The sequence below is a fragment of the Anas platyrhynchos genome, chromosome 3 (assembly GCF_047663525.1).
Source record: "Anas platyrhynchos isolate ZD024472 breed Pekin duck chromosome 3, IASCAAS_PekinDuck_T2T, whole genome shotgun sequence".
In the NCBI taxonomy this organism is placed as follows: domain Eukaryota; kingdom Metazoa; phylum Chordata; class Aves; order Anseriformes; family Anatidae; genus Anas; species Anas platyrhynchos.
This window is the reverse complement of record NC_092589.1, coordinates 120,112,977-120,136,143: the sequence shown is the minus strand read 5'-3', so window position 1 is coordinate 120,136,143 and position 23,167 is coordinate 120,112,977. Positions and strand designations below refer to the sequence as shown.

Sequence of the window (23,167 nt, the reverse complement as noted above, 5' to 3'; positions counted from 1 at the left end):
GCGCTTGAGCGGGTCCAGAGAAGGGCGACGAAGCTGGTGAGGGACCTGGAGAACAAGTCCTACGAGGAGCGGCTGAGGGAGCTGGACTTATTCAGCCTGGAGAAAAGGAGGCTCAGGGGTGACCTTATCGCTCTCTACAGGTACCTCAAAGGAGGCTGTAGCGAGCTAGGCATTGGTCTGTTCTCCCACGTGCCTGGTGATAGGACGAGGGGGAATGGGCTAAAGTTGCGCCAGGGGAGTTTTATGTTAGATGTTAGGAAGAACTTCTTTACTGAAAGGGTTGTTAGACATTGGAACAGGCTGCCCAGGGAAGTGGTGGAGTCACCACTTCCATCCCTGGAAGTCTTTAAAAGACGTTTAGATGTAGAGCTTAGCGATATGGTTTAGTGGAGGACTTGTTAGTGTTAGGTCAGAGGTTGGACTTGATGATCTTGAGGTCTCTTCCAACCTAGAAATTCTGTGATTCCGTGATTCTGTGATTCTGAGTGCCTGGGGATGTGGGTTCAGGTGGTTTCTGACTCTGCTATGATTTCTCTCTTCTCCTTCCCATTTCTGTGATGGCTCTGCTTTAGAGCTGTGTACTGAGTCTGGCTGGAATGTTAACTTTCCCGGCAGCAGCCCATACAGTGCCGTACTCTGTACTTGTAGCTGGAACAGCAGTGTTACCACACCACTGTTGTGTCTACTGCTGAGCAGCAGTGGCACAGCATTGGGCCTTTCTCTAACCCTCCTAGGGGGTGGGCAAAAAGTGAGGAGAGAAACATCACTAGGGCAGCTGACCTAAACCAACCAAAGGGATATTCCATACCATGTGATGTCACACTCAGCAATAAAAGGTGGAAACAGGAAGAAGAGGGGAGGGGTGGGTTCTCGTTGGGAAAACGTCGGTCCTCCTCTCGAACACTGGCTACGTGCATTGAGGCCCTGCTTCAAGGACGTAGTCAATCATCACTCACTTGTGGGAAGGTGAGAGTAAATTCTTTCCTCTGGACTTCCATATAGCCTTCATTTATTTTATTTCTTTGTTTTCCTCCCTTCTTTTTATTTTTTCCCTTTCCCTCTCCCTTTTCCCCTTCCCCTTTTATTTCCCTTTAGTTAAATTGTGTAGTTCATAATAATCTTTATTTAATTATTATTATTATTTCCCTTTAATTAAATTATCCTTATCTCAACCCGTGAGTTGTTCTTTGCTTTACTTCTCCCCCTCCTCATCTAAAAGAGGGGAAGTGAGACAGCAGTTGTAGGGCTTAGCTGCCCAGCACGGTAAAACCACCACAAGCTGCCTGCTTCTTCCACTTCCCCTTCCCTTCCCTGGAGGAGTGCTTGGGGATGTGGCTGCTCCAGCACAGTCAGCAACTGCCAAGTTTCACTTTCTGGCACTGCCTGAAAGATAACAGCCTGACTTCCAGGAAAGCAAAAAATATCTCCCTGCCGTGTAACCAATAAACTGCGGCCAGTGCAGAGGCTTGGGGCTCTATAAAGAGTGGGGTCAGGGGTGGGCTGAGGCTGTGCAGGAGCTGCGCTGAGATGGCGCGGGAGCTGAGCTGAGACGCTACTGGAGCTGCAGAGCACCAGGGAGGGCAGGTGGGTCCCAGCTGACAAGCGCTGGGCACGGCAGGGGCCACATGCGGTGACCCCTTGGCCTCCTGCTCGCTGTTTCACCCATCTCCTGCTGGGCTGTGAGATGCCAGGAGGGCAGCAGGGCTTTTCACACAGGGGAAATGGGCTCTGCTCAGGTGTCGGGGACGGAGGAGCAGCTCCCTCCAGTCAGGCTGCTGCAGGATGTGGGGGGACGTGCTGCAAGGGCTGCCCTGGAGGGCAGGGAGGATCTGGGGGCCGGGGCAGCAGCAGGCAGGTAAGCAGGAGGCCCCCTGGGACAGCCCAATGCCCCGCAGAGGTGCGAAGCCTGGCGGTGGGGCTAGATAGGGCAGTGATTGCTAAACTCTCCTTACCTTGACCCACAAGCTTGTCTTGCTTTTGTGTCTCCACTTTTCTCCCAGTCCTTTTGGTGGGGAGCAGGGGAGCAGCTGCTGGGTGCTCCTTGTTGGCCGGGGCCAACCCAGCACAGGGGTCCTCTCCCTGTCTTGGGGGCTGCCGCATCACCCACAGCAGGCAGAGGCACAGTCAGGATGGAGTACTTTTTTTCCTTGTAGCTGCTATAGGCTATGGGTTTGATTTAGGATGAGAAGGATGCTGACAGCACCAATGTGTTAGTTGTTGCGGAGCAGTGCTTGCACAGAGCCAAGGACTTTCCTGCTCCTCATACTGCCCTGGCAGCGAGGAGCCCAGGGTGCACAATGAGCCAGGAGGGGACAGAAGCAGGACAGCTGACCCCAAGGAACCAAAGGATATCCCATCCCAGAGGGCGTACTGCTCAGCAATAAAATCTAGGGGAGCTGGCTCGGGTGGGGGACAGCCGCCGCTAAAGCGAGGGTTAGGCTTCAGTCAGTGGTTGGTGACCAATTGCACTGTGTATCACTTGCTTTGGATATTTGTTGGTTTATTATTATCACCATCATCATCATTATCCCTTCCTTTTCTGTCCTATTAAACTGTCTTCTTCTCAACACGCAGGTTTTTAGCACTTCGTAGTATCCTAAACTGGTTTGGATTGGAAGGGACTGTGGTGGTACTGTTCTTCTAAGCATTTGAGCTCTACCATAACTGCTCTCTCTCTTCCCGTCCTCATAGGAAAAGTGGGAGAAAATGCAATGAAAAGGGCTCATGGGTTGAGATAAGGACAGGGAGATCACTCAACAAGTGCGCTTAGATAAGCTTCTAAGAGCATCTGGATTTTTTTTGCCCTTTAACTTTTTTTTTCTTCAGTTCCGTCCCCCATCCTGCTGTGGGGGTGGGGGGAGCCAGTAAATGGCTGTGTGGTGCTTTGCTGCCTGCCTGGTTAAACCACAACATCCTCCAACACCACCCCAGTGGGTTTCATGCTCCTCTGGCAGCTCCCCCAGGGCCCTTCCACCATGGCCCTGGGCAGGCGTTGGCTGCTCCCTGCATCATGCTCTGAAAACAGCCCCAGAGGCATAGTCTGTGCATTGCCAGGTCATCTTCCCGACCATGAGAAACCAAGGCTCCAAATGCTAAAGAATCCTAAAATGGTTTGAGATGGAAGACATATTATAGATCATTGTAGTGCTTCTGATCGAGTGGGCAGCTCAGCTCCACCACAGCCCCTTTCTCACTCCCCGTCCTCAAAGAGGAATGGGGAGAAAATACAATGAAAAGGGCTCAAAGGTTGACATAAGGACAAGAAGATCACACAGTAATTATTTGTGAGGGGAAAACAGACACAGCATAGGGAGACAGTAAGATTTATTGCTTATTACTAACAAACTAGAGAAGTGAGAAACAAAGGAAAGAAACCAAAAGCACCTTCCCCCCCATCCACCCTCTTCCACCTCCTCCCCCCGAGCGGCGCGGGGGAACGGGGGAATGGGGGTTATGGTCAGCCTACAGCACTTCTTCTCTGCCGCTCCTTCTCAGTCACTCTTGTCCCCTGTGCTGTGGGGTCCCACCCACGGGATGCAGTCCTTGACGAACTGATCCGGCGTGGGCTTCCCACAGGCAGCAGCTCTTCCAGAGTTGGTCCAGATATGGGTCCGTACCACGGGGTCCATCCCTCAGGAGAAAACTGCTCCGACCTAGCTCCCCCACGGGCAGCAGCTCCTGCCAGGTCACCTGCTCCTGCGTGGGCTCCTCCATGGGCTGCAGCGTGGAACCCTGCTCCACCGTGGTAGTCCATGGGCTGCAGGGGGACATCCTGCTTCACCATGGTCCTCACCACAGGCCGCAGGGGACTTCTGCTCCGGCGCCTGGAGCACCTCTCCCCCTCGTTCTTCACTGACCTTTGCGCCTGCAAGGCTTTTACAGAGAAATGACTGGCTGACGGGGTGGTGTCTGGACCAGGGATTTGGGTATTTTGATCTTGGGCCGTCCTTTGAGAGGTTGGGTATGTGGGCTATGGACAGACACCAAGTGGGGCGCAAGTTTGTTGGGGAGCAAGCTCTCTGGGCTGATTACCAGGGCTTTAAACTAGGTTTGATGGGGGAAGGGAGGGGAGCTAAAGGTGACAGAGAAGGGCTGGGGGAAGTCATCACTGCTGTCACTGTTGAAGACAGGGAAAAACTTCTGAGTTCTCCCATAGGATTGTCTGAGGGCTCCTCAGAGAAGGTAGCATTCCCGATCCCCTGTCCAGTATCTTCTTCTTGCATCCCCCCAGGAGTAACTGCACCTGCTGCTTCCCTAAAGTGCCTGTACACCAATGCACGGAGCATGGGAAACAAACAGGATGAGCTCGAGATCTGTGTTCGGTCGAGGGGCCACGATCTCGGTACGATCACTGAGACGTGGTGGGACAGCTCGCATGACTGGAACGCAGTCATGGAGGGCTATGTCCTCTTTAGGAAAGGCAGGCTGGGGAAGAGAGGGGGTGGGGCTGCCCTTTATGTGAGGGAGCAATTAGAGCGTACCCAGCTCCAGCTGGGGGAGGGTGAAGGACAAGTGGAGAGCTTGTGGGTGAGAATTAAGGGGTGGGCTGGTATGGGAGACACGGTGGTGGGGGTCTACTACAGGTCTCCAGATCAGGAGGAGGAAGTCGATGAGGCCTTCTACGAGCAGCTGCTAGTAGCCTCACGATCACAAGCGCTGGTCCTCATGAGGGACTTCAATTACCCAGACATCTGCTGGGTAAGCGACTCAGCCAGGCACAAGCAGTCCAAAGGGTTCCTACAATGTGTTGAGGACAATTTTCTGATGCAGGTGGTGGAGGAGCCGACGAGGCAGAGGGTGCTCCTGGACCTCGTTCTTAGCAACAGGGATGGCCTTGTTAGCGATGTGAAGGTTGGGGGCAGCTTGGGATGCAGTGACCATGAGATGGTGGAGTTCCAGATAGAACTAGGCAAAGGAATCACAGAATCACAGAATTTTCTAGGTTGGAAGAGACCTCCAAGATCATCGAGTCCAACCTCTGACCTAAAACTAACAGTCCCCAACAGAATCACAGAATTTTCTAGGTTGGAAGAGACCTCCAAGATCATCGAGTCCAACCTCTGACCTAAAACTAACAGTCCCCAACAGAATCACAGAATTTTCTAGGTTGGAAGAGACCTCCAAGATCATCAAGTCCAACCTCTAAGTTGGAAGTAAAGCTAAAAGCAGGATTGCTACCCTGGACTTCCGAAGAGCCAACTTTGACCTCTTCTGGGACCTGCTTGGGAGTATCTCATGGGATAGGTTGCTAGAAGGCAAGGGTGCTTGTGAGAGCTGGGCTACATTTAAGCAGCACTTCTTCCATGCTCAGGGTCAGTGCATCCCGAGGAATAGGAAATCGGGGAAGGGGGGGCAGGAAGCCCGCGTGGATGAGCAAGGAGTTCATCAATAAGAATAAAAGGAAGAGGAAGGTCTGTGAAATGTGGAAAAAGGGCCGGTCCTCTTGGGAGGAGTATAGATGTGTGTGGCGGTTTTACTCAGGTGGGCAGCCGAGCTCCACCACAACCGCTCTCTCACTCCCCCTCTCCTCAAAGAGGAAGGGGGAGAAAATACAACACAGAGAACTCGAGGTTTGAGATGAGAAAGGTTTAATTAAAGGGAAAGGGAATGGGGAGGAAAAACAGAAACAAAAGAAACAATCAGTCCGCGCGGAAGCACAGAGAGAGAGAAAAAACAAATTATTCTCTACTTCCCATCAACGAGCGGTGTTCGGCCACGTCCTGGGAAGCAGGGCCTCAAAACGCGTAGTGGTTGTTCAGGAGGAACAGCCCCCTCCCCCACGAGAGCCCCCCCTTTTATTGCTGAGTGTGACATCAGGTGTTATGGAATATCCCTTTGGTTGGTTTAGGTCAGCTGCCTCAGCAATGTCCCCTCCCCATCACTTGCCCACCCCCAGCCTGCTGGCTCTTGGGGGCTTGGAAGGAGTCCTGATGCTGTGCCAGCACTACGCAGCAATAGACACAACACTGGAGTGATATCAGTGCTGTTCCAGCTACGAGTGCAGAGCACAGCACTGTGCGGGCTGCTGCAGGGAAAGGTGACTCCAGCTCAGACAGACCCAACACAACTTCCACCCCTTATTCCATAACATTTGTGTCACAATCAGGTGCAGTTTAGTATATAGAAGTTCTCATCACCATTGTTTTCTGTCCATTGAAGCATTTTTATGTCTGTACTTCTCTTTATTCTGTAGGTCTTTTCCCAAAATGCTCATAAAAACTGTTGATGGTTTCAGCTTCATCTGTCAAAGTGGTCACTGAGGGCAGGCGAAGTTGGTTTTCTTGACACCAGCACCAGCTTAGCTCACATCACTGTTGCACTTGCCCAGTTCCTTGCAAAGTTGACCTGTCATTGGTTCTGCAGTGTCCTCCTACAACACATAACTTGGATGACAGATTAATTTTCTCCCAGTGTTAAATCTCCTTGAGGCACACACTTGATATCCCCATTCTTTTGCATGACCCACCAGGTAGACCCTGGTCCTTGGGCAAAGACAATCCCATGAGTGGGTTTGCCTTTTCCCATGGCAGGGGCGACCCACACTGCCTTCCCCATCCACTTTCCCACATGCACTACAGGGACTTCAGCTTCTCCCACAGTGTGTAGGGGTTTTGTTTCAGCAGGACCAGGACGGCTGTCAGACCCCCTCTTGTAAACTAGCCAAGTGTCCTCTGGTAGATTTATATCCCAGTGTTTCCACGTCCCAGCACCCAATGCTCGCAGCATAGTTTTTAACAGTCCATTGTACCTCTCAACCTTCCCAGAGGCTTGTGGGTGATAAGGGATGTGATACACCCATTCAATGCCATGTCTCATGGCCCAGAAAGTGATCAAATTGTTTCAGAAGTGACTCCCATTGTCGGACTCAATTCTTTCTGGTGTACCATGTCGCCACAACAATTATCTTTCCAGGCCCAAGGTAGTGTTTCAGGCCGTGGCATGGTTTACTGGATATGTTTCCAGCCACCCAGTAGTTGCTTCTACCATGGTGAGTATGTACCGTTTGCCTTGGCGAGTTTTTGGGAGTGGTCTGATATAGTCAATTTGCCAGGCCTCACCATATTGAAACCCTAGCCATCTCCCCCTGTTCCAGGGAGACTTTACCCTCATGGCTTGCTTGATTGCAGCACAAGTCTCACACTGATGGGTAACCTGTGTAATAGCCTCAATGGTCAGGTCCACCCCTCGATCACAAGCCCATCTGTATGTGGCATCCCTCCCCAGATGTCCTGATGTTTCATGGGCCCATCGAGCTACAAACAGCTCACCCTTACGCCCCCCAGTCCAGGTCCACCTGAGGTATTTCAATTTTTGAAGCTCAATCTACTTCTTCGTTGTTCTGATGTTCTTCAGTAGCACGATTCTTAGGCATGTGAGCATCTACATGACGTACCTTTACAGCCAGGTTTTCTACCCGGGCAGCAATATCTTTCCACAGGGTAGCAGCCCAGATAGGTTTACCTCTGCGCTGCCAGTTGTTCTGTTTCCATTGTAGCAGTCACCCCTACAGAGCATTTGCCACCACCCATGCGTCAGTGTAGAGATACATTACTGGCCATTTTTCTCTTTCAGCAATTTCTAGGGCCAGTTGTAGAGCTTTCACTTCTGCATCCTGACTCGACTCACCTTCCCCTTCCATGGCCTCCACAACTTGTCGTGTGGGACTCCACACAGCAGCTTTCCACTCCCGATGGCTCCCTACCACACGGCAGGATCCGTCAGTAAACAACGCGTACTGCTTTCTGTCTTCTGGAAACTCATTGTATGGTGGTGCCTCTTCAGCACAAGTTACTTCTTCTGTCGGTACTCCAAAATCCCTGCCCTCCGGCCAGTTCATAATCTCTTCCAGGATTCCCAGGTGGTTGGCTTTCCCCATTCAAGCCCGCTGTGTAATTAACGCTACCCATTTACTCCACATAGTGTCGGTTGCATGATGTGTAGTGGGGATTTTCTCTTTGAACATCCAATGTAACACAGGTAGCCGTGGGGCCAGGAGGAGTTGTGCTTCTGTACCAACAACTTCTGAAGCGGCTTGAATCCCCTCATATGCTGTTAATATTTCCTTTTCAGTTGGGGTGTAATCGGCTTCTGATCCTCGATAGCCCCGGCTCCAGAAGCCCAGAGGTCGGCCTCGAGTTTCTCCTGGGGTCTTGTGCCAGAGGCTCCAGGTGAGCCCATGCTCCCCAGCTTCAGTGTACAGTATGTTTTGCACAGCTGGTCCGGTACGGACAGGCCCAAGGGCTACTGCACGAGCTATTTCTTGTTTGAGTTGTTCAAAGGCCTGTTGTTGCTCGGGGCCCCACTCGAAAGTGTTCCTCTTTTGAGTCACTCGAGATAGAGGACTCACAAGCTGACTATAGCCGGGCACATGCATTCTCCAGAATCCCTCGAGGCCTTGGAAAGCTTGTGTTTCTTTTTTGCTAGTTGGTGGAGACATAACTGTTATTTTGTTGATCACATCCGTTGGAATGTGGCGACGTCCATCCTGCCATTTTACCCCCAAGAACTGGATTTCCTGTGCAGGTCCCTTGACCTTATTCTGTTTAATGGCAAAGCCAGCTTTCAGGAGAATTTGAATTATTTTCTTCCCTTTCCCAAAAACTTCTTCTGCTGTGTTACCCCATACGATGATATCATCGATGTACTGCAGGTGTTCAGGAGCGTTCCCCTGTTGCAGTGTCATCTGGATCAGTCCGTGGCTAATGGTAGGGCTGTGTTTCCACCCCTGGGGCAGTCGATTCCAAGTATACTGAATGCCCCTCCAAGTGAAAGCAAATTGTGGCCTGCATGCTGCTGCTAGAGGGACAGAGAAAAATGCATTAGCAATATCGATTGTAGCATACCACTTGGCTGCCTTTGACTCTAGTTCATACTGGAGTTCTAGCATGTCTGGCACTGTTGCACTTAGTGGTGGTGTGACTTCATTCAGGCCCCGATAGTCCACTGTTAGCCTCCACTCGCCATTGGACTTTCGCACTGGCCATATAGGACTGTTAAAAGGTGAATGAGTCTTGCTGATCACTCCTTGGCTCTCCAGATGGTGAACTAACTCATGGATAGGAGTCAGGGAGTCTGGGTTGGTGCGATATTGCCGCCGGTGCACAGTTGTAGTCGCAATTGGCACTTGCTGTTCTTCAATCCTCAGCAATCCTACAGCAGAAGGGTCTTGTGAGAGACCAGGCAGGGTAGACAGCTGCTTAATTGTCTCTGTGCTCAAGGCAGCTATGCCAAAAGCCCACCGGTAGGTACCCTTTTGGATCCTTGAAGTACCCTTTCCTGAGGTAGTCTATGCCGAGGATGCACAGAGCTTCTGGGCCAGTCATGATGGGGTGCTTTTGCCACTCATTCCCAGTGAGACTCACTTCAGCTTCCAATATGGTTAGCTCTTGGGATCCCCCCGTCACTCCAGAGATAGAGGTGGGTTCTGCCCCTTGGTGGCCTGATGGCATTAAGGTACACTGTGCGCCTGTGTCCACTGAAGCTTTATATTTTTGCGGTTCTGGTGTGCCAGGCCATCGAATCCACACAATCCAGTAAATCCGGTTGTCCCTCTCCTCTACCTGGCCAGAGGCAGGGCCCCACTAGTCCTGGTCTGAGTATCTATCAATTAATTCTTCCAAATGTGAAGCAGAAGTCTTTTCGTCAGGGTCAGGAGTAATACTATCCCTTCTACTGCCTCTGGGGGACTGTCCAACAGAAACTGGGGCAACAATCCTCCTAGGGGCCCTCTTTGTTGCTGCTGTATCTTTCCGTAGCTCACATACCCGAGCAGCTAGGGCCGAGGTCGGTTCACCGTCCCACTTCCTCATATCTTCCCCGTGGTCACGTAAATAAAACCACAAGGTACCTCGCGGTGTGCGTCCCGGATTCTCCCTTGTTTGAGCCGGGGACTGCTGGTGCTTGATGGCCGAAAGATTTTTCCGTCTAGGTGAGGACGAAGCTATGTGTTCATCTAGCCGTTGGGACAGTCTCTCCACAGCTGAAATGCAGCCCCGTACTGGGGCAGAGAGATTTTCTTCATATTTATGAAGTTGATTGGACACGTTGTCCACAGTTGGCCCCATCCCCTCCTCCCAACCCATTACTGCCAGTGTGCTGGCATGTGTTGGGGGTGCAGCCCGTACAAACTTCCGCCACATGGACGTTGTGCATTGAACTTCATCAGGGTCTTTAGGTACCTGGGCGTTGTTTAAATCATTATAGTGCATCTCCAGCACAGCTAATTCCTGCAGCTGCTGGAGGCCCTTATCCATAGTGGTCCATTTGCTTACTTGGTATACAATATCCTCTTTGTGGGGATACCTTTCTTTCACAGCTGTTAGGATTCGCCTCCAGAGGCTGATAACTTGTGCCTCTCTTCCAATTACTCCATCAATGAGCCTTTCTCTAGAAAGGGATCCCAGCTGCTTGGCTTCATTGCCTTCTAGCTGTTGGGTATTGGCCCCACTATCCCAGCATCAAAGCAGCCAACTGAGGATGTGCTCACCTGGATGGCGACTGAAGTCTTTTCGTAGTTCTCACAGCTCACTCAAAGATAGAGACCAAGTAGTTTCTGATTCATCTATGATTTCAGTCTCTTCTTCGTGATATTGCCGTGATGACGCTGCTTTAGAGCTGCTTGCCTTTTCCTCTTCTCCCTCATCCGTAGGAGGAGCTTCTTCCCTTACTAAACGACCTGATCTCCGTTTCCACTGTTTTGTCTTTACTACAGGGGCGAGTGATACCATAGATGGTCAGTCCTCTGGGGTGGTCACAGTGTGTGCTGTCTCATCATCAAATTCAGGAACCTCCCTATCCCATTGAGGGTGCTGGGCAATATTAATTGACATCTGATAGGCGTAAGCCAGACCCCAGCAGAGTGCAGCAAGCTGGTGGAGTTCTCTAGTATTGCCAGGGTCAGGACATACATCTTTCAAACATTCTACCAGTTTTCTTGGATTTTGTACTTGTTCAGGGGTGAAATTTAGAACCATTGGAGGAGAAAACCATGATAGGTACCTGCCCAAATACCCCCCCACACCTTGCCACCCACAACTACTTTGTCTGGGGACAGGTCCTTGGATAATATTCTTAATAAATTGCTTTACCTTGGGGAAGAAGACAAACACAAGACCTAGTAATAGGAGGATAATATCTGACCAAGGGTATCCAAGATACTGAAAGGCTGCTGTAATTAGCCCACAGGGAGAAAAGTAGAAGGCACCACACCCGATATTATTCACTGATTGACTGCTAGGGGCAAAAATGAAGGCACTGTAATTCTTAATATTTTCAATAAGATAATCTCCATGAGACCAGGAGGATAACAATGCCGGGCCTGAATACCAAACAAAACTGAAGGCCAGTATGTGACAGCACAACATGATAAAAAAAACAAGCACAGACTTCAACACTTTCTCCGATCGGATGTAAAGGAAAAAAGAAAACAGAGAGTGGGCTACATACAACATATCCACACAGAAAAGTATTACCAGAAAACCAAGCATTATGACTATCAATATGTTAGTTGTAAATACTTCAATCAATGCTATTGTTATCTCAACCCTCGAGCCCCACGTTGGGCGCCAAAAAGGACTGTGGTGGTTTTACTCAGGTGGGCAGCCGAGCTCCACCACAACCACTCTCTCACTCCCCCTCTCCTCAAAGAGGAAGGGGGAGAAAATACAACACAGAGAACTCGAGGTTTGAGATGAGAAAGGTTTAATTAAAGGGAAAGGGAATGGGGAGGAAAAACAGAAACAAAAGAAACAATCAGTCCGCGCGGAAGCACAGAGAGAGAGAAAAAACAAATTATTCTCTACTTCCCATCAACGAGCGGTGTTCGGCCACGTCCTGGGAAGCAGGGCCTCAAAACGCGTAGTGGTTGTTCAGGAGGAACAGCCCCCTCCCCCACGAGAGCCCCCCCTTTTATTGCTGAGTGTGACATCAGGTGTTATGGAATATCCCTTTGGTTGGTTTAGGTCAGCTGCCCCGGCAATGTCCCTTCCCCATCACTTGCCCACCCCCAGCCTGCTGGCCCCTGGGGGCTTGGAAGGAGTCCTGATGCTGTGCCAGCACTACGCAGCAATAGACACAACACTGGAGTGATATCAGTGCTGTTCCAGCTACGAGTGCAGAGCACAGCACTGTGCGGGCTGCTGCAGGGAAAAGGTGACTCCAGCTCAGACAGACCCAACACAATGTGTTTTCAGGGCCTGCAGGGACGCAACGAGGAAGGCTAAAGTCCACCTAGAGATGAGGCTTGCGAAAGAGATAAAGGATAATAAGAAGGGTTTTTTTCAAGTATGTAAGCAGCAAGAGGAAGACTAGGGATAATGTGGGTCCCTTGCTGAATGAGGGAGGTGTCCTGGTCACAGGAGACACTGAGAAAGCAGAGATACTGAATTCTTTCTTTGCTTCAGTCTTTGCTCCAAGGACACTTCCCCGGGACTGCTCGCCCCTGACAAGAGGACAAAGGGTCTGGGAAATGGAGGGCTCCCCCCTGGTGGACATGGGAGTGGTTCAGGAGTGTCTGAGTGGTCTCAACACACACAAATCCATGGGTCCCAATGGGATGCATCCACGTGTGCTAAGGGAGCTGGCAGCTGTGATCGCTGAACCGCTCTCTATCATCTTTGAAAGGTCCTGGAGAATGGTGAGGTGCCTGAAGACTAGAGGACAGCCAATGTCATTCTGGTCTTCAAGAAGGGCAGGAAGGAGGATTTGGGAAACTACAGGCCAGTCAGTCTCACCTCTGTCCCTGGAAAGGTATTGGAGCAGCTTGTTCTGGATGCCATCTCCAAGCAATTGGAAGAGAAGAAGGCTATGAGGAGTAGTCAGCATGGATTCATTGAGGGGAAGTCGTGCTCGACCAACCTCGTTGCCTTCTATGATGGCATCACCAGCTGGGTAGATGGGGGGAGAGCGGTGGATGTCATCTACCTTGACTTTAGCAAGGCTCTTGGTACTGTCTCCCATGACATCCTGATAGCAAAGCTGAGAAAGTGTGGGATAGAGGAGTGGACAGTAAGGTGGGTTGAGAACTGGCTGAGTGGCCAAGCTCAGAGGGTGGTGATAGGAGGAGCAGGGTCTGGCTGGAGGCCTGTGACTAGCGGTGTTCCCCAGGGGCCGGTGCTGGGTCCAGTCTTGTTCAACATCTTCATCGACGAACTTGATGAGGGAATATTGTCTGCCCTCAGCAAGTACACCGATGACACAAAGCTGGGAGGAGTGGCTGACACACCAGAAGGCTGTGCTGCCATTCAGTGAGACCGGGACTGGCTGGAGAGATGGGCAGGAAGAAGCCAAATGAGATTTAATAAGAGCAAGTTTTGGGGCCTGCACCTGGGAAGGAACAACCGCATGTATCATTACAGGATGACCTGCTGGAGAGAAGCTCTGAGGAGAAGGACCTGGGGGTCCTGGTGGACGACAGGTTGACCATGAGCCAGCACTATGCCCTTGTGGCCAAGAGGGCTAATGGGATCCTGGCGTGCATTAAGGGGACCGTGGCCAGCAGGTCAAGGGAGGTGATCCTCCCCCTCTACTCTGCCCTGGTCAGGCCTCACCTGGAGTACTGTGTCCGGTTCTGGGTTCCCCAGTACAAGAAAGACAGGGATCTCCTGGAAAGAGTCCAGCAGAGGGCCACAAAGATGATACGGGGCCTGGAGCATCTTCCCTATGAAGAAAATCTGAGAGACCTGGGTCTGTTCAGCCTGGAGAAGAGAAGACTGAGAGGGGATCTCCTCAGTGTATATATCTGAGGGGTGGGGGACAATAGGATGTAGCCAAACTCTTCTCAGTGGTTTGTGGGGATAGGCCAAGGGGTAATGGCTGCAAGTTAGAGCCCAGGCAGTTCCGCACTGACATGCGAAAGAACTTCTTCACAGTGGCGGTGACGGAGCATTGGAACAGGCTGCCTAGGGAGGTTGTGGAGTCTCCTTCTCTGGAGATATTCAAGGCCTGTCTGGACGCCTATCTGGGCAGCCTGCTTTGAGGAACCTGCTTTGGCAGGGGGGTTGGACCCGATGATCTTTCGAGGACCCTTCCAACCCCTACAGTTCTGTCTCCCTATGCTGTATCTGTTTTCCCCTCACAAATAATTACTGCATGACCTTCTTGTCCTTTTCTCAACCTTTGAGCCATTTTCATCGCATTTTCTCTCCTTCCTCTTTGAGGAGGGGGAGTGAGAAACTGGCTGTGGTGGAGCTCAGCTGTCCACTCGAGCGGAACCATCACAGCAGCTTATACATGGGTGCTGTTGAAGGCAGCACCTTGTCCATGGCTATTTGTGCAGCCGTGCCAGTGGTTGCGTGTGTCTGTCTGTCTGTGTCTGCCTGTCTCGGGGGTGCCCGAGGCTGGGTTCCAGCAGCAAGGCAGAAGAAATCCCTGAGCCAGGAACTATGGAGAGGCCTCTTCTAAGGGGTGGTGGCCTCCTCTAACCTGATGTAACAAAAGTCTCTTTTCCCCTTCCACAGCCATGGAGTCACAGGAGGATAGAGCAGATGCTGGGGAAAAGGCACGAATTGCTAAGCAATTGTTGGCAGAAGCATTTGAGAAGGAAGGACTTGATGAAGAATACTGGCTCCCCAAACTGTCAGAGATATTGGGTGTTAAGTCAATAAATGCTTTGAAACATCTGCAATATGAAGACTGCCTTAAACTGGAGTGCGAAGTACGGTACCCTTGGGAGACCAAGGCACTCCAAAGGCTCCTAGGAATCACAGACAACAAAAGAGCTGTTGATGAAGTACAGAAGCAGCGCTTGGATGTGATGAAGCAGAGACAAGAAGAAGCCAAGTCAATCCTACAGGAGCTGGAAGAAATGCAGAAGAGACGCAGCCACAGCAAGGAAATGATAAGACAGAAAGAGGAGGCCCTACAGCAAGCCATGGACATTCCCAAGGAGTACTGGGCACCTCCAGAGAAGGCATTGCTGGATGAGCTGGTGAGCATCCGGAAGCAACTGGAGCAGCAGGAGAAGTCCATGGGGGAGAGGGAGAATGTCTCTGACGAGGAGGTCCTGAGGCAGGCATCGGGAGGCCTGGCTCTGCAGGGAATTTACCAAACCAAGAGCCTGGAGGATGTGCTGGCAAAGCGAGAGCAACTCATCAGGGTCCCTGATGGCTTCATGCTCACTGGTCCAGTGCAAGGGTCGCTGCTTGAGAGGAAGGAGTTCTCCTCCTCTGCAGCAGAAGCCACTTTCACCAAGTCCATGGAGCAGCTGGGGTTCAGCATCAATGCTTCTGTCAAAGCTGGGTTCTGGGGGTTCAGTGTTGAAACAGGTGTGGATTACGGCAAGTCCTCACAGTCAGAGGACTCCCGTCGGTCACGCTCGGAGCAGGCGTACATTTGCACCACCAAGTACCAATACATGCCTCTGGCCTCCTACTACTTCCAAAAGGACCAGCTTCGCCTCTCAGACGCAGCCCTGCGAGAGCTGCAAGACATGGAACAGCTTCTGAGCATCACCCAGGAGGCAGACAGGTCCCACCTACTGAAGAGCAGGTGCACCAGCTTCTTCAGCAGGTTTGGGTCCCACGTGAACCAGGGACCCCTCCACTTTGGGGGAATATTCTGGTGGAAAGCATCTGCTGAAGGTTTCAGGGCAGAGCAATGGGATGAGATGAAGCAACAAACATCTGAAGCACTGAACAGCTACGTTGGGGCTAGCTTCAGCGGCTTCGGTACCAAGTGGGGAGTGAAGGGGGATGCTTCAAACTCCAGCTCACAGGCATCATTTCAGGGAAGAGACAGAAGCAGCACCCACACAGCAGTTCAGCTCTATGTGACCAAAACAGGGGGCCCAGCAGAGACAGATTCCCTTCCCGAGTGGAAATGCGGGCTTGTGGCCAATAACACAACCTGGTGTGTGATCGACCGGGGCTTTCAGCTGATCCCAGTGTGGGACATAATCCTGTCCAACCACAGCAGCGATTTTAAAGCCTCCCATCAAATGGGCAGCGGCCTCAGGGCTGTTTACGAAGCACTAACGAATCACAGCACCAGTGTGATCTTTGGAGAGGAACTGGCCAGTGCTGTAGAAGAGTCCAGAGCTTTCCTGGAGCAAGTGAAGACCTGGGAGGGGATGGTGGATGAAAAGAAACTGCTCATGTTGCTAGATTTTAAACAGGGTCTGAATAACAGAACAAAAAATCACAGTGTCTGGATCAACATATGCCTGTCAGACAAAGCATTGCAGGAGTTCCTGGTGAACACTGTTTCTTTTTGCCAGAAGTCTTCTCCAGAAAACACCACCTACATCAAATCTCTGCTGCAGTGCCTGCTGGATCCTCACATCTATTCTGTCAAGGACTTCCCTAGGGCTTCCTTCATTATGCAATGGGTCTTCCACAAGGATCAGACACTTCCCCAAACTCCCAGTATTTCCAGTCTTGATGATCTCAATACGACACTGCTACAAATGAAGGAGTACATGCAGGAAGTCACCTACGCACCGGCAACTTCTGCATCTGCCATTCATGAGGCAAAGATCAAAGCCACCTTCACTGTAAGCCAGTCTGTTTCTTCCTTGCTCCAGTCTCTGCAGCAAAGGGCACAGGAAGACATAGAACTCTTAGTGCTCTTAGTTACAACCAGCACGGGATACCAAGTAGAAAGCAGCACTTTTCAGTACCTCCTTGGGTGTCCAGAAATTAATTTCATGATACAGGAAATGCGCGTGGCACATAACGAGTATCAGAGCCTGAAGGAACAGGATGTTTGCAGAGCTCAGGCCTTCCTGCTGCTGACGGGGCTCACCATAACATCCGAAAACAAGAAGGTGACCCCTGAGCAGAAGCATGAACGCTTAGTTTTTATGAAAGAAAAGATGAAAAACACATGGTCCACAGAGATGAAAGCTCTCCTCGAAAAGCACAATGCATTCAGAGACTGGGAGATGCTGGAAAGAGATTTGCAATCCTTCATCGATGGGCAACTGGAGGACACATCTGACAACCTGAACAAAGACGATATAATGAAAGACCTGGAAGATGCTTTTCAAGGCATGCAGCCTCCCAGTCAGTGCAATCCCAAATCGGACAGCAGCAAATCCAAAGCAAATCAAACCACTGCAAACCCGGAGTTCCTCAACTTACTTAAGCGCCTCAGGCTGGAAAGGTACTATCCAAGAAAAATGGGCACAGAAGATTTCCACATAATACACCAGACATCTGTACACAACAGCCAGCCCAGCAAGGACAGCGAGCTACCATTTTACTTCCTGCAAAGGCTCCTGACCGTGGATTATCGGGTGAGGTACCTGACTTGCAAGGAGGCGAGTAAGCCGGGAGTTGTTCCCACACCAAACACCTCAGGGGAGGAGCATGAGCCCTTTGATTCCTTTGATGACTTTCTCAGTGACTTGGACAAAGGAGCCCCTGAATCTGCAAGCAGGGAGAGTCATGTGCACCCCATGGACCTCCAGATGGCAATTTTTCATTGTGCTGATGATTTCATGAGACAGTACCTTTCATCCAAGCTCGCTTTCTGCCAGTTTGCACTACCCCTCCTGGTACCAAACCCGGGCACTTCACAGATAGAGTTCCCTCTCTGGTCCCTCAGCCAAATCAAGAAGAGCTGGAAAGGGACAGTGAGATCAGGAGAGCAGACGAGCATTAGCAGTCACAAAAACAAACTCATTTATCAGGCAGAGATGCCTATTGTGTCCTTCCTCCGCATCGGCAGCTCTCCTTCCTCTTCCAAGTCTCAGCTCCTGAATGCCCTGCTGAGCAGGAAAAAACACGACACTTTTTTCCACCGCCATTGCGAAGGCAGCACCAAAGACTGCTTCCTGATGAAAGGTGTTGTGGAGATCTCCTGGTACCTTCCTCGTGGTAGCGACGATGACAGTTTTACCAGCCCTGTTGCTTTCTGTAACCTGCATGGAGATGCGAGGGATCATGAACCCCAGCTGCAGTTTTTAAAGGAGATCTCTGCCGTGAACGTGGTTCTTGTTTCTGAGTCTGATCAGAGCAACGAGAAGAAAGGCAGGAAAATTTTACATGATCTGTGGCAGTCTCGGAGGCCTTTGGTTTGCCTTTTCACTGAGAAAGAGAGCATTGCAGCTGGCCGATCTAGCCAAAACGTAAGAATAGGGATCAAGAACAGAAATGAAGCAGAATTAGTGGCTGAGCTGACAAAAACCATCCAAGACCTAGTGGAAGGGTCGAGCATGCTTGTTCGTCTCAATGCATGCCTGAGCACAGCTCGCCAGCACGGCTTCTTAGTCGATGAAGATACAGAAGCGTGTGTGACAGCCAAAGAAACAGCAATCACACTGGTGAATCTGTTGAAGAAGGAGAAGTTGTCTGAGATCAAATCACAGCTACTGCCTCTTCAGGGAAAACTGTGGTACATGTGGTGTAAAAAGGACAAAGAACTCACTCGCTTGCAGGAAAAGAGGAACAAGAGCATAGAGCATCATCGGAGCCAAATTGAATTGGAGAAGTCATCAATACGAAGAAAGCAACTAGGCAAAGCGTTTCCCCTCAATCAGCTGATGAAAACAGTCCTTGGCTTTCTCCAGTCACAGCCAGACAATACCAAAAAATTCTTTCTGCAGTGGATGAAGATCTTCATGGACGATATCTCCTCTGATCACCTTGATGAGCTGAAGAGAAAGTATCATCACTTATGGTCTCAAATCCTGGCATTAAAGAAAAACAATGAAAACAACAACCTGAAAACTCAACTGATGAAGAAATTGAATGACCTTTCCGATGAAATCAATGATTCGTCCATTGGCCTTGAGCATATTTTGAGAGAGGTGGGGCAGATTTATGAGGCACTGGAATCAACAAACTCCAAAGAAAAATGGTATGTCAAACTACCTGAAATTGCTGCCAATCTGATGCTTTTAGGGTATCCCGTTGAGCTGATGGATGGTGATGCTTCTTACGTACCACTGCAGTGGATTGGAGCCGTCTTTGACAGGTTAATTGAGAAGCTAGGGGACAAGCGAGTATTTGTGCTTTCCGTGCTTGGCATCCAGAGCACAGGGAAGTCAACCCTGCTGAATGCCATGTTTGGTCTCCAGTTTAACGTCAGCGCAGGGAGGTGCACCCGGGGAGCGTTTATGCAGCTCATTAAAGTGGACGAGAAGCTCCAACAGGATTTGAACTTTGATTACCTGCTCGTTGTTGACACAGAAGGACTTCGTGCCATGGAGATTGCCAATAAGCAGTCACTTAACCATGACAATGAGCTGGCCACCTTTGTCATTGGCATCGGCAACATGACTCTGATCAACATCTTTGGAGAAAATCCTTCGGAAATGCAAGACGTCCTTCAGATTGCTGTGCAGGCTTTCCTGAGGATGAAACAAGTTAATATTTCCCCAGGCTGCCTCTTTGTGCACCAAAACGTGGGTGAAATAACTGCAAAGGAACAGAACATGGAAGGACAAAGACGTCTGCAGGAAAAGCTGGATGAAATGACCGTGACCGCGGCCCAGCAGGAATTCTGTGACATCACCTGCTTCAGCGACGTCATCCGCTTTGACGTGAACACCCACATTCATTACTTTGCTCACCTGTGGGAAGGAAACCCACCGATGGCACCGCCCAACCCCACCTACAGCCAGAACGTCCAGGAATTAAAGAGCAAAATTCTCCAAGCTGCCAAGAAGGAATCGCACAGCAGCGTTTTGAGGCTCTCCAGCTTGAAAGTTCGTATTAGTGACCTGTGGAATGCCCTGCTGAATGAAAACTTTGTTTTCAGCTTCAAGAATTCAGTGGAGATTGCTGCCTACAAGAAACTGGAAACTGCATTTAGTCAGTGGACGTGGCAGCTGAGAAGTCACATCTTAGACTTGCAAATGAAACTGGAAAACAAGGTGCGGAATGGGGAGTTGGGCAAGGTCACCATGGAACACCTTGAGAAACTGGTGCAAGAGAGAAGTGATGCCATCATCAAGAACATGGAAATGTTTTTCGGTGAAGACAGAGACCATGAAATACTGATCCAGTGGAAAAGCAGCACGGAACTGAAGCTGAAAGAACTGAGAGAGTCCCTTCTTGTTGAAACGCGAAGGAAGTGTGAGAAACTTCTAGAAGTAAAGAAGAGCCAGAGTAAACTGGATGAGAGGAAGTCCACATATGAAAATGAGCTCCTGAGAAAGAGCAGAGAGTTGGCCCTGTCTCTAAAAGGCCAGAAATTAGGTGAAAGTGAACTGAGAAACCACTTCAATTCTATCTGGAAGCAGTGGGTTGCTGAAGTGTCCTCTGATACTCCCCCTCTGGAAGAGGTGAACATCGACGTGGATATAGAAAATGTCCTTCTAGATCACTTTAAGGAGCCTAAGGTAGATAAACGAATCAGAAAGTTTTCCCAAAAGACAGTCTTTTGTCTTGACATAGAGAAACACGTGTCTAGGAAGAAAAATTTTTTTGGCCTTTCTAAAAGTTTGGACGATGCAGATGACAACAGCATGCACCGCATTACAGAGAGCATCAAAATGCGTGTGAAGGCAAACATTGAGAAGAAGGAAAAGGACAAAATGGATTACAGTCGAACTTTTATTCATGAAATACTAAATGAAGTGGAGGAAGGTATGAAGTCTGTTCCTAACACTGCAAATTACAGTTTTAATAAAGAATACAAAATGGAATTATCACTGTACCTGTGCAGAATGGCAGCAGAAAGGTTTAAAGACATGCATGCAGCATTCAGGAAAGCAAATGATCCAGTCATCTACCTGGAGAGCAAGAGAGAAGACTTCTTCAAATGTTTCCAGATTTCCTGCCAAGGAGCCTCTTGTATCACAACATTTGCTGATTTCCTGTGCAGCAAGATTGCCCCAGCTCTTCGACACGCCATCTATGAGAAGACAGCTCTTGACATAGCTCGAGACGTGAAGGATAAAATTCCAGATTTCAGAGGCAACAGATCCACTCTGGAATATTACATGCTGAAATACCTAGCAGAAGAAGAGAATTTTGAAAAATTCATGTATTATCTTAATGCCCCAGGAGACTTTTTAAATAATTACATTAAGACAAAAGTTGAGACATACTGTTTAGATAAGAACAGAAGGCTAGAGATGTTTTTAAGAGAATCCCTCTCTCGTTACTCTGAAAACATTCAGTCAGCTGTTTTTGCATCAACCACGGTTGTCAAAGACAGAAAAGACAGAAAGGATAAAATCTCTCTTTGGCTGGATGAATTCTGCAGAGTACTCGGAGATGTGCTAAGCTTGCCCAGGAGTGACCTGAAGGGCATTGAACATCAGGAGATAACAGACGTAGAGTTCCTGAATAATGCCATGACAGAAGCACTGTCTCCCGTTATTGATGATCTCAGGAAGGAGTTTGAAGAAGCTTGTATGAGCTCTTTTGAAAGGCAGCCTCACACAATAGTGGCTGAGCAGTTTGCAGGGTGCCAGGAGCAGTGTCCATTTTGTGGGGCTGTTTGCACTAACACTATGCCAAACCATGATGGAGACCACCGGGTTGTCTTCCATCGTCCACAATTTTTAAGAGGACGCATATGGTATGAAATGATAGGATCTAAAAGACATAAAACAGACAACCTTGTCATTGATATTTGTTCTAGCCTTGTTTCAAGTGGCTGTTTATTTCTGGTTGGTGAAGACACATGGATCCCCTACAAGAAATACCGGGATGCAGGACATCCCTATTCCACTTGGAGCATTCCTCCTGATCCATCCATGCAAGCATACTGGAAATGGTTTGTGTCTTATTTCAGGACACAGCTAGAACAACGCTACAATGGGAAATTTCATGGCAGAGGAGAAATCCCTGCTTCCTGGAAGACAGTTACAAAGCAGAATGCACTCGCTGAACTGGAGAAATATTAGGCTAAGTTGGTATGAAGGAAAAACTGCAAGTGCTTTGCCTTTTAGAGGATCATAATACGAGGATAATCACAAAATCTTGTTGAAAAGATTGTGACCTTAAACCATGTCAATATAACTAAATGTAATTGCTGTAAATTTGGGTGAACTAAGGAGTACTTCTCATGCCGCTGCTCAGCGATTCTCTTGCTGTGTGATAAAGTCAAAGTCCTCTCCCTTTCTTGCCATAAATATTTACCTCAGCTTTGTCTTAAAGCAAACTAGAAAAACATTCCAGTAGCACGCAGTCATACCGCCAAGATCAAGACCAAGTGCCAGATGAAGAGCAAAGGCAGCATTAGAAAGGACCAGTTTTATCAGCTGCTATGGGAAAAGAAATGACACTGGCAAAAGAACAGTTTCCCTGCAGCAATACTTGTCACACTTGCAGAAAGGCCAGCGGGGTCTGTGAGCAGGTGAATATTTGTGGGGAACTCAGCTATTTTGTTTCTGGGGATTTTGTTTGCATTCATAAAGTCAGTACTCAGGTGCTGTTCTCTTTCTGATGCCATTAAAGCAATTAACGCAGCAGCCTATGCAGATTTAGACAGTGATTTTAACTCTGTGGTTATTAGGTATAAGTCCTAGGTTAAGATGTGCCCCCACTTCCATGAGCCATTCCTACTCATGAGCCTGGGCCTGGCAAAGTTCCCTGCATCTCCTAGCCACCCCAACTGCTTTTGCCAAGCACTTCTGTGTTGGGTAAAAGCCCTTTATAACCAATATGGAGAATTAGACAACTTTGCAGCTTCCTCAGCAGCTGTCAGCAGTGCGTGAGCTTAGCGTTTGTGCTGTCAAGACAGGCAGGTGGCAACTGAACAAAAAGGGTCTGGAGAACATGGAAGTGGCTCTGCCTGCACCAGTGCAGTGGCAGGGGGTGTTTACTGTGCACTTTTTCTGCAATCTTTCTGCAAACCCAATGACCAGAGTCTCCTGAAGAGGTGTCAAGAGTGGTGATTCATTATAATGCTTTGTAGTCTTTGCTAATAAACTGAGTTGGACTGGACTGGTCACTGCGTGCTTCATTTCAAGGTGAGCCACAATTCTTCTAGAATCATAAAATCAGAATGGTATGGGTTGGAAAGGACTTTGAAGATCATCTAGTTCCAACCCCCCTGCTATGGGCAGGCCCACCTCCCACTAGATCAAGGTTGCTCAAAGCCCCATCCAGCCTGGCCTTGAACATCTCCAGGGATGGGGCATCCACAGCATCTCTAGGAAACCTGTGCCAGTGCCTCACTGCTGTCATATTAAAGATTTTCTTCCTTGTTACTAAGATAAATCTCCTCTCTTAGTTTAAAGCCATTACCCTTTGTCCACCACCCCCCAGGG

The 23,167-nt window shown here is 49.5% G+C and overlaps 1 protein-coding gene across 1 annotated transcript; it reads left to right on the top strand.

Moving 5' to 3' along the window:
- The first annotated feature begins 1,458 nt into the window (after positions 1-1,458).
- LOC110354782 (interferon-induced very large GTPase 1-like) lies at positions 1,459-22,841 on the top strand. Its single transcript, XM_072036651.1, has 2 exons — positions 1,459-1,584; positions 14,457-22,841. The coding sequence occupies exon 2, from the start codon at positions 14,459-14,461 to the stop codon at positions 21,797-21,799; it is 7,341 nt and encodes a 2,446-aa protein (XP_071892752.1). The 5' UTR covers positions 1,459-1,584; positions 14,457-14,458; the 3' UTR covers positions 21,800-22,841.
- The last annotated feature ends 326 nt before the right edge of the window (positions 22,842-23,167 follow it).